Below are 11,403 nucleotides of genomic sequence, written 5' to 3' on the forward strand. Positions count from 1 at the left end.
CGGAACAAACACAACGGAATGGATGCTGGAACAATAGCACTACTGAGATAGCAAACTAAAATAGCTATCTTTTTCAAAAACATTGACACATTTTATTTCAATATGATCATTTAGAAAACTCTACAAAGACTTTCAACAGTTAAATCTGTAATCTGAAGATTTGCTATAAAAGTAGAATTACATTAATCTACATTTCAAGCAAAAATAAATTCCCATTTCCTGTGTAACAAGAAACTAGAAAAAACACTAAATACATCAACAAATTTGATGTTTACAAGTTTTAATATAAAATCTAGTAGTTCATATATTACATAAATTTCAACTGTATATGCGTTGTGTTGGGCCAGGGTGTGTTAAAATCTAAAAGCTGTTTTATGTACAAACATAGTTAAGATTTTCCAGTAATGATATTCCAGCAAATACACTTTACCTTTATATCAATACAACTACTTAAATTGTCAAGTTAAAGGGTTTGTTCCCTAAAAATGTTATTAAAATCAACCAACGCATTCAAATACCTCATTAGATCTGGGCAGTGATTTCTTTTTAAGAGAATTACACATGCGGCTCTTTTTCTGCTTAAAAATTGGAGAATCCAGAAAGATGTTATCTGTAAAAGGGTCTCCTCTTCTGAGCTTCCTATCAAAGCAAAATAGTACATTAGTTTTGAAAGCATTCATGTAATTCTTACTTTGCCTCATAACTAAATTCATAAGCAAGTCAGATTCATAAGCAAGGTTGGATTTTATATTCAAAATTTAATTCTAAACTAATACAACAAATTTCTAAAAACTAAATTATACAATAAATTTTTGAAAGAAACTGGTGCATATCCATTTAGAAACAAATATACTGACCTGCTGAGACTTGGTTCCTTATAGCTCACGCGATCAGTACATCTACGTTTCTTTCGAGGAGTACCTTTTATTCCAGTACTCATCGGTGGGTGAGAAACTCTAGTTTGGATAGAAGTTGATTCGAAATTGGTAATATCACTGAAACAGGGATGACATTTTTCAAGAGCCCTAGATGGTTTATCTGCTGGGAGAAAAATGTTTAAATGGTAACGTCAGCAATGAATAAGCTTTAAACAAACTCTCTTCCAGTGGCTCCAAACGACACCTTAATATTGGTAAAGCTCTGTATATGAATTCTGCAGAATGTTAAGTTTATTCGATTTTTAAGATGACAACAACCAATATTCATGATAAAACCAGACTTGGCTCTTGTTGGAAAACAACAATTGATTTCAAACCATGCCTGCAAATGGGAGTTCAAAGGGGGATTGGTGGTTACCAGGAAATCCTTTGAACTTCCAAAGTTTGCCTGTGGGAGGTGGGGGAATTGAGGATCTGGCCCACATGCTGCTTTCCCACCTTTTACAGGTTATAAGACTAAAATGTGTGCAATTTATGTGTTTTCTTTTAGTCATTTTTTCATAGCTTATGATGTGCAAATCAATCAGGAAAAGGAATATGGCTATTCTTTCTCCCTCTGGGAAACTCCAGAGGGTGAGTGCTCTTCACTGGGAGACAAAATGTAAGAACATGAGCATGTTTGTGTCCAGTTCATTGGTTTTCCACCAGTGTGCTATGAAATCATGGACTTGAGGAACATTTAGGGGAGCCCTGGGGGCCATTCTTTCATTAACTTGCAGCCTGTATCTTCCTGCATTATGTCTTTCTTTCTGGGGAATGTTTAGGGGAGCCGGCCGAGATTTAACTTGCAGCTCATTATCTTCCTGAAATAAAAGTGGCAAATAAAGTGAAGACACTTTTGCATGACTGCTTATCTTCTTAGAATCTCCCCCAACAAAAATCCTCCCCAGCTTCAGTAACTAACAGTTCCATAGTTTTACGCAGAGGGCATGAGAAATGCAAGAAAATAGCAAAGTAGCTTGATGATGTGTGTGCCTGGATGTGTGTTCTATGAGGATTTAAAAATAACCCTAAAAATGAGGAGTGTCTTTTGTTTCTCACTCCTTCTACCTCCAACATCCCTCCCCTCTCTTCTTCTCTACCTCTCTCCCCCCCCCCCCAGGCAACTCCCCCCCTTAACCGTCACCCAGCTTTATGGGGACAGGGAGAATGTTGCACGAAAGGAGCATGTCTGAATGTGTGTCCTGTGCTGTGTTTCTTGGTTTCCTTCCCCATGATGACAAGATATTTCTGCTTCTGATCTTAATCTGGTATTGCCCTCTCTGTCCCACCCCCCATTATGTGCATGCTAATTTCAGGGAAGGCAGACACGGGTTGCCAGGTGGGGTACGTCAGCTCAGCCCTGCAAAGCAGTGGCATTGCTTGGGTTCCAGTCGGCACATGCGCTCCCACTTACATGCGCACCAAAAATTGTGCCAAACAGGGCTGGGGGCAGAATGAGAAAATGCCCACTTATGTGCATCCTGTAACAATCCCAGTGTAAGTGGCTTCCACAGCGGAGCCACAGAAAGAATGTGGTTGGTGAAGGGAGCTGTGGACTCAAGAAGGTTGAAAACCGCTGGTCTAGTTAGCCCTCTTCCTGGCAATTCTAAAGTGGAGAAAAAACTACAGGAAATATCCGGTTGTGGCATTCCATTTCTGCAAAGGAATTCCACTTGAGCAAATTAGATTTATCCTTTTTGCAGCCAAAGAAAGAGAAATCCTATTGTGTTTGATCAAATTTAGATTTCCAAACTTTTCAGAGTTAGCTGTCGGTATCTCTATGCTTATTCATATACAGATTTTTTCAAAACAAAATTATAACTTACTTTCAACATTTTCCTTATCTGCAGAATTATCAGATTTTTTAGTATTCCTGTTTTCCCCCTCAGGACTACTGCCATGCTGTTCATTCACAGCGTTCTTTGATTGTTGCCTTGTGTGTCTTGGGCTGCCATCAGTTGTGCATTCTAAGCTTTTCCTGGATTTTTTCATGCAAGGCACATACTGACTATCATCAGAGTCCTCTTCTGAAGCAAATGATTCGTTACAAGAAGTTTCTGTTTCTTCTCCATTATTTTTTTCTTGGATGTTATTTTCTTCAACTTTGTTTTGTCGGAAAGGTGTGATATGGACACACTCCTCAAAAACAAAATCATAAGCATCATTGGAACCAGTTGATCTATCTGTTTTTTCTTTGGAACAGCACTTCCTATTATGGCTTCTCTCTTTTCTGGACCTTGTCCTGGATCTAGTTTTTGTTTCCAATTTTCTTTTCTGGTCTCTCTCTTTGTGTGTTTGAGAACCTCCAACAATTTTAAAATCAGTTTGTTTAGGGGCTGCTGTTGGGGTATTTGATTCAGGTAACATATTAGGCTGTTCCAAAGTTTTGTCTGTGTTTATCTTATGTTTCTCTTGAGAAACGGAAGTTTCTTCATATTGTTCATTATTTTTCACCAAGCCTGACTCAGGGCCAGGTTCATCTTGTTGGCAACATTCTGTTATCTGCTCAAGTACTTCTGGACTGCTACCATCAGATACATCAAATGGATACTGAGTTTTGATCCTGGAGTAGTGACGACGGATAGATACATTTTTTAGTAAGCTACTTTCAAATTGCATCTTCTCTTCATTTCTGTTCTCATACTCCATATGACAGTGGGAACTACTTTGCCAACCTGGTAATTTAAAATAATGTGTCAATTCTGCAGGGAAGCTTAAAAATACATACATTAAAGCTTTACGTAGTTACTAGAATAGCACAGAAAAAAATTAGATGCTAAATATGGTTAGTAAGGTTTGGCAGATTGGTCCATCAGATTGAACAGTTATAATAATAAAATCATATTATTAATTATAATACTGATACAGCAGAAGTAGACATCGTTTACCAATAATGCCTGTGCATAGAGAATTACAACAGAAATCTGTGAACCTGCTCTGTTTCCACAAGCAAAGGTAATTGTATCAGGTCATTTTCACCTCAGTACAAGTACTTTGCCAAAGCTGTGCAGAGTGGGAAAGAGAACTGCAGAACTGAGTCCTGTGAGGATTGGTTGATTATGCCAAATGATTATGCCAAATCTATATGTACATTTATGTCCCACTATCTCATGCCTGAGTATTAAAGGCAGCAAATTTGACTTAAAATGTTTAATTAAAAATGTATTATGGTTGCAAACCAGTTGATATCCCTCCGTCAAATCTTTGATCCAATAGAGCCTTCTGTCAGCAGAACAGAGATTAAGGCAATTGTAAATGAATCTTCCCCAGCATCCCCAATTCCACTGCTACCTGCTCTGGAGGCAGGGGGACTCTTCAGAGCTTGGGCTGAGGGGCTGCCTCACTAAAGATTGCCTCAATCCCTGTTCCACTGACAGGAGGCTTTGCTAAATTAAGAGCCTTCTGTCAGCAGAGGGACACCTTTCATAAAAAGTGGTTATGGCACATAGCAAGGAAATAGCTTTGCACAAGATTATGAAACTTCTTTGATGTTATGCTGCTACCTGTGACCAGAATCCAAACAGCTACTTTAGATGCTCCTAAGACAGGAAAGGTATACTCCTCGCTCCCACTGCAATAAGCAAACCTTCAAGTAATACTGTAATCTGCTTTTAAAATCCACTCAGCTTCAAAGAAGCACGTGATTTAAGAAACAGAATATAAGGTATGCAGAATTAGCAGCGGTTCTTTAGAACCCAGCCAATGCTCTTTAATAGTAAAGCCTCTGACCCATGTTTAGAATCTTAAATGCGGGATTACCTACCTGTATCCTTCTTTGATGTTGAAAAAACATCTTCAGTCATAACATCTCGCTGAGAATCAGCTGCAACATCTGAATAATTTGTATCTGTATTATCTTTTAATTCTGTTCCAGATGTTTTATCTTGCTTGCTTGCATCTACAGAAAGGATATGCCTTAGATGTGCCCTAAGGGGGGGGGGAGGTGAAATTCAATGAATTATTTTAAGAGCAGATTCTCATACAGCAGTTTTGGTACACACCCTGCAAGAAAAATTAAGGGTTTCCTAAATTAAAACTGAATGAGAACCTTCACTCTTGTAAACAAAGGTATATTCCAGGAATATGCGCTTGAGAATGAAATACAAAGCTACTTGGCAGTTAGTTTTCTCAACTTCAAATTGGCTTTGGACAGGGGAAAATGTTTTGATTAAAAACTGCATTAAAACACGCTTTCTAAGAAACATTCCTGTTCAAAAGTGCTGTGCTTGGTGGTAAAGTACAGTTGTTCTAAAGAAATAACACTGTCAGAAACTGCTAAAATATGCCTCCTGTTGTGATCTTCATAACTCCACCCTCTCTGGGGAAATATGGAACAAGATTTCACTTCACTCATGCAGGCTAACCATTGCTTTCTCCTAGACAGGAAGGGATGTATGAGGGCTTCCTGTCTCAGTGGTGCTTCGTTAAGTGAGCCTTGTGTTTCTGGTCCTGCTCTTTGATCTTGCCTCTTGGGTTTTGCTTCCTGGTTTGCCAGATTGCTCTTTGGTCCTGACTCATTGGCCCACACTCAGTCAAACTCCAGCCCACAGGCCAACCCTGATGATTACTGGTACTTATGGAGAAAATATGGTTGCAGAATATGCTGAATCATAATTTCAGATCTATGCAAACATTTTTGAGCTTGGCATTGTTAACTGGTCATTTGGCAATTTTCTCAATTCTAATCATTTTATTTCATAATTGAGAGACAAAAGGCATCTAAGCTCTTCTCTCACACCCTGCATTTTCCACTTTTGGATTGTCCTCATCACATACTTTTGACTCAATGCTTTAATAACATGGACTATAATCTTTAGTACATATATTCATGGAACAGTTTTCATAATCAAATATATAGGCTTTTTAGAGAAGAGCTCTTGAAATTCAAGAACCGCCAGTCAACACGAGAAAACCATTTTTTCTATTCCACAGCAACATTTTGGGGGGGGGGCGAGGGGGAAGTGATAAATTAACAGAAACCATTTTCAATTATCATAGTGTGTGTATGTGTGCACCTGCGTGTATAAAACACAATCTAAAATATATTTTATTGATGCAAGTTTCTTGATTTTGTTTTGAAGGGAAAAAACAGGCAGAAAAAATGAAATATATTAAGTATACTTACAAGGAATCTTGGCTTCTTACATTGCTAGAATCACACTCTTCAGCACTGGAGGCACTGAGAGTCTGGTTCTGTAAAAATTCAAGATATTATGCCGAAAACCATTATGCTGTAATGGACCATACATGAAGCACATAATAAAAATGAGATGTCTGAAAATGTGGCTCCCAACTACAGCTTATGAGGCAGACTATTGGACAGTAACAGAAAAGATTAGTGTTACCATTGGACAGTAACAGCAAAATATTTAAGCAATTATCTTAATGGGTGCAGAACTGATAACAGTCTAAAGTCAGAAAGTAACATACAAATACAAGGATGGGAAAAAGACTTACAAGAGCTGTGTTATATTGATCTTTTGCTGAACCAAGAAGACTTGTTGCATTGAGTAGGTCTTGAACAACTTTAGAAATAATCTCCTTCAGAGCCATTAATCTAGTCTAACAGAAACAAAAAGAGTTAACTGTTGTAGTTACAATACAACAGTGAGCTTGTTTGGAAATAAAATGAACAGGAAATAGTGGTTTCTATTTCTTGTTTATTATACAAGTTATCTGCTACCACAGGTACATTCTCAAGGACCACCCTTCCCCATATGAACCAACCCAAACCATGAAATAAGACATTTGAGGTCCTCATCTGTGTGCCCCACGCAAGGTATGTCAGCAGGATGACAACAAGAGAACAAGCCTTTTCTGTGATAGTCCCCAATTATGAAAAGCTCTACGCCTCCAAGCTTGTCTGCCATTAACATTTGTCATCTTTTTGGCAACAGAAAAATAAATACCTTTTCTTTTCCTTGGCATTGGAACTAATGATCTGGATTTATGTGTTTTCTTTTTGTAGTCATTTGTGTTTTTAGCTGAAGTGGATATTTTGTGTTTTAAGGTAATTCTTTGGATAAACACTTTTAGTATTATTTGTAACGTTTTAAGGGATTTATTTACAGATTGTGTTTTATTCTTCTTGCAAATTATTTCAAAACTCCTTCTGGTTCTGGTCTGATGTGATAAATAAATGTTCTGTTCCTGGGCCCCGCATGCGTTGGTGGAGCACATATAAGCGCACCCAGTCCCACTCTCTTTTGGGTCCAAAAGGACTCATGCATCGGCAATCATATGTCAACTGTATGCTCCTAAAACAATTGCTGCCTGTATTTTAATTGGACATTATATATGTACAGCATGTATTAAGATAAAATACCTCAGAATGCTCTTTTCCTTGTTGTAATGCCAGCTTTCTATGCAAGGCAAACACCTGAAATTTCAGACTCTGATATTCTCTCTTTAAATACAGGATTGTATCTTGTGCTTCCCTCATTTTGCTCTTCTCCTCTTCCAAAGCCAGAGCTAATGCTCGATTGTTTGTTTGAAAGCTTTTCATCAGTGTAGATGAGTTGTCTGGAAAAAATGGAAATAATTCCTAAAATTTCTATTTCTGGGAAAATTTGAATAAAATACAGTATTAAAAAATACTTACTTGCAATTTTACTGTTGACAGATAAGACTTGTTTGGTTTTGCCCAACTGTGCCCATTTTTTATTTCGCCTTTCTTTCATTCGTTCTTTTATATCTTCCAGGCTGTCCTTAAATGACTTTTTCAAGCACCTTTCTCTAGTCATTTTACACCTTAAAAAAATACAAAAACAACTGATTACAGTTTAACAAATATTTATTTAAAAGGCTTTCTTACCAATATAGAAAAATGAACTCTTTGTCTCATCTTATATTAACAACCCCCACCCCAAAAAATCTATCAGCTATCTGTTATTATCATAAAATGGTACTGAAAAGGTAATGTTTGGCCTATTCTTCAACAGTACATACAGATTTACTGGAGCAAACCTATTATTTTAAATCATAAATTTGAAAGAATATACTTATTTAATTTGAACCAGTAGTCTTAAAGACTGTGAACTACAGCTTGTCAAAGAAGGTCAAAAACACCTAGGAATAATACCCATTTTAAAATATATTTCTTAATAAGATTTTTTATTAACCACCCCCCACCCTCGTTCCCTTCAGTATACTGTAGGGCAACAGTGTTCCCATATATAGACACTGCTTTAAAAAAAAAAGCAAAGAAAAAGAGATATCAGACCCTAACCACTTGTTTTTGCTTTTACAAACAAGCGGTGTATAAAGAAAAACTTACAGAGCACAATTGCTGCTCTTGTTATTATTAAACTAAACAACTATCTGACTTTTAGAAGACATCTGTAGGCAGCCCTGTTTAGGGAAGTTTTTATGTTTGATGTTTTATTGTTTTTAATATTCTGTTGGGAGCCTCCCAGAGTGGCTGGGGAAACCCAGCCACATGGGTGAAGTATAAATAATAAATTATTGTTATATTATTATTATTATTATCGTCCATCCCTGAATTGAGCTTCTGCAGTCTATATTCACTGCAGACTCTTTCCAAACTTCTGTCTTCCGATACCCTTCCTCCAAAAAAACCACCCCCACATATCAAATCCAATTCCATGGATTGAACCTGGAACCTTTGTGTGGGGGACGCCCTGGGCCGCAGCCTGGGAGTCGTTTTGGACTCACAGCTGTCCACGGAGGCGCAGGTCAATTTTGTGTCCAGGGCAGCTGTCTACCAACTCCATTTGGTACACAGGCTGAGACCCTATCTGCCTGCAGACTGACTCGCCAGAGTGGTGCATGCTCTGGTTATCTCCCGCTTGAACTACTGCAATGCGCTCTATGTGGGGCTACCTTTGAAGGTGACGCGGAAACTACAACTAATCCAGAATGCGGCAGCTAGACTGGTGACTGGGAGTGACCGCTGAGACCACATAACACCAGTCCTGAAAGACCTACATTGGCTCCCAGTACGTTTCAGAGCACAATTCAAAGTGTTGGTGCTGATCTTTAAAACCCTAAACAGCCTCGGTCCAGTATACCTGAAGGAGCATCCCCACCCCCATCATTCAGCCCGGACACTGAGGTCCAGCACTGAGGGCCTTCTGGCGGTTCCGTCACTGCGAAAAGTGAGGTTACAGGGAAACAGGCAGAGGGCCTTCTCAGTAGTTGCTCTCGCCCTCCCATCAGATGTCAAGGAAATAAACAACTATCTGACTTTTAGAAGACATCTGCAGACAACCCTGTTTAGAGAAGTTTTTAATGCTTTATGTTTTATCACTTTTTAATGTTCCTCAGAGGGACGTGGGTGGCGCTGTGGGTTAAACCACAGAGCCTAGGACTTGCCGATCAGAAGGTCAGCGGTTCGAATCCCCGCGACGGGGTGAGCTCCCGTTGCTCGGTCCCTGCTCCTGCCAACCTAGGAGTTTGAAAGCACGTCAAAGTGCAAGTAGATAAATAGGTACCGCTCCGGCAGGATGATAAACGGCGTTTCCTTGTGCTGCTCTGGTTCGCCAGAAGCAGCTTAGTCATGCTGGCCACATGACCTGGAAGCTGTACGCCGGCTCCCTCGGCCAATAAAGCAAGATGAGCGCCGCAACCCGAGTCGGTCACGACTGGACCTAATAGTCAAGGGTTCCTTTACATGTAATGTTCTCCCGAGTGGCAGGGGAAACCCAGCTAGATTGGTGACATATAACTAATATTTTATTACTACAGTACTATTATTATTATTATTATTATTATTATTATTATTAGGCCTGGCACGTAACGGTCCTGCTTCCTATTCCTGCGTTGCAGGGGGCGGGTTGGACTAGATGATCCTCAGGGTCCCTTCCGACTTCACAATTTTCCTATCTGACGAGTGCTGGGCCGTCTGGGTCGCACCCAACTCGGGCCACTTTTAAGCGGCCGCTCCTTTCAAATAAGCGCGGATCCGACCCCTTTAGTCAGAACCCGAGAGGCCAGCCGCCCTCGGCAGAAGCGGCCTCTCCGGTTTCGGCCTCCGCTTTGTAAGCTATATGGCGGGAGCCTCCATTTCCCCCCTGCTTCCATCCTTTATCGCTCTCTTCCCGCAAACGGAACCCTTCAGCCGGGCTCCCTCGCACCCACCCGCCGCCATTACGGACAGAGAAGTACCGCCGAACCTGCGTCTGAGGGGCGCGCGCTCGTCCCTCGTTCTTTTTCCCTCAACTGCCTTCAACTGCGCGACCGAGTGCGCGCGCGACGACCCAAAAAGCCGTTGGTAGTGGTGGTTTTTTTTGTGTGTCTGTGTCTGTGTCTTTCAGGCGACGACTTCGTTCAAAATTCTCCGCGGCGCTTCCCGATTGGCCGGCTTGCTCCCAGCTGAGCGGCGTCGTCGTTTCGTCATCGCGCATTTCCTCCTCCCCCTCTTTTGTTTCCGCCTTCTTTCTACGGACCTGTGGGTGGAGCTCTAGCCTTGTTTTCATCCTTCGCTCCGTCCTCAACGCCGCAAAGTGGGGCGGGCACGGCGCTCTGATTGACGCGCGGCTGCGCCAGTAGAAACGCGTAGGCTGGTGAAGGTTGCGGACTGCAGTTGCGAGCTATTTTTCTGCTTCTGCGAAAGTCTTGTGTTGCTGGGTCTAGAATGAGTGATTGAGTGCAAATTAGAAAAGGACCCCAGCTCTGCCCTGGGAAATATAATTTATATGTAATTTATATTTAAATATATGTATATATTTTTCAGGAGGTGTTTTTTAAAAATATTCTTTAACAAGATTCTCTCCCTCTCATTTATAACATTTGCTTTTAAAGATTTCAACAGATAAAAGCAAACTCCAGAACTAGCTCGAAGTATTTTCGAGTCAGATTTTTAAAAAATGTATGTTGCCTTCCACTGCGGGAGGCAGTGGAAGACAGGAGGGCCTGGCGTTCTCTGGTCCATGGGGTCACGAAGAGTCGGACACGACTAAACGACTAAACAACAACAACAACAAAATGTTGCCTTTCTGAGGCTGCTGGTCGCTATTCTACGTGTGAGATAAAACTTATTTCATTCTTCTTTTTCCTGTTATTTAGCAAGAGGTCGAGGCTATTGCAACATATGAAAACTGGTGCAAGGGTAATACTGTATATAGTTTTCTCACCTTGTGTGCATGTGAGATCCTGGTCCTTGTCCAACTCTAATTGTACTTAAGGAATTACAGTACAGTACAGTACTACTGCTAACTAGTTGAAGGTTTGATTTTGGGTGCTTCCAGAAGGCCTGTTTATTGAGTATTTATCCTGTTTTGATTAGACAACATTGGCTGCTTAATAAGCATTCGTTCTGATTTGTTTGCAGGATGAGGACAGATAACATTGCATCAAAGCAAGTGTTGGCCCACACTTTCCAATGCAACTGCTTCCTCTTTGCTGCAAAAAATCTGATCTTTTGGGGAAGTGAGTTAGTTGCTCAACCCTAATTTGCACAGCCTAAGTTTGTTGGAATGTGATGGAATTCCTTCCCCCGAAAATAGCGACAGCCTAGAAGTGA

At 40.4% G+C, this 11,403-nt stretch overlaps 1 protein-coding gene across 3 annotated transcripts; it reads right to left on the bottom strand.

Annotated features, from left to right (window-relative positions):
* Positions 1–263: 263 nt before the first annotated feature.
* Positions 264–10,190, bottom strand: SGO1 (shugoshin 1). 3 transcript variants are annotated; one of them, XM_079947303.1, is made up of 9 exons: positions 10,055–10,190; positions 7,522–7,670; positions 7,246–7,442; positions 6,378–6,482; positions 6,046–6,113; positions 4,684–4,847; positions 2,747–3,595; positions 858–1,038; positions 264–639 (listed from the first exon to the last, which is right to left on the bottom strand). In XM_079947303.1, exons 2-9 carry the CDS (start codon positions 7,661–7,663, stop codon positions 498–500), a joined length of 1,848 nt encoding a protein of 615 aa, XP_079803429.1. In that variant the 5' UTR covers positions 7,664–7,670; positions 10,055–10,190; the 3' UTR covers positions 264–497. The 3 variants fall into 3 exon arrangements, with proteins under 3 accessions (XP_079803429.1, XP_079803427.1, XP_079803428.1); XM_079947301.1 differs by having other exon boundaries at positions 858–1,041; positions 10,055–10,189; XM_079947302.1 differs by lacking the exon at positions 10,055–10,190 and adding an exon at positions 10,020–10,052 and having other exon boundaries at positions 858–1,041.
* Between the last annotated feature and the right edge of the window lie 1,213 nt (positions 10,191–11,403).

The sequence above is a fragment of the Podarcis cretensis genome (genome assembly GCF_951804945.1).
Source record: "Podarcis cretensis genome assembly, chromosome: 12".
Classification (NCBI taxonomy): domain Eukaryota; kingdom Metazoa; phylum Chordata; class Lepidosauria; order Squamata; family Lacertidae; genus Podarcis; species Podarcis cretensis.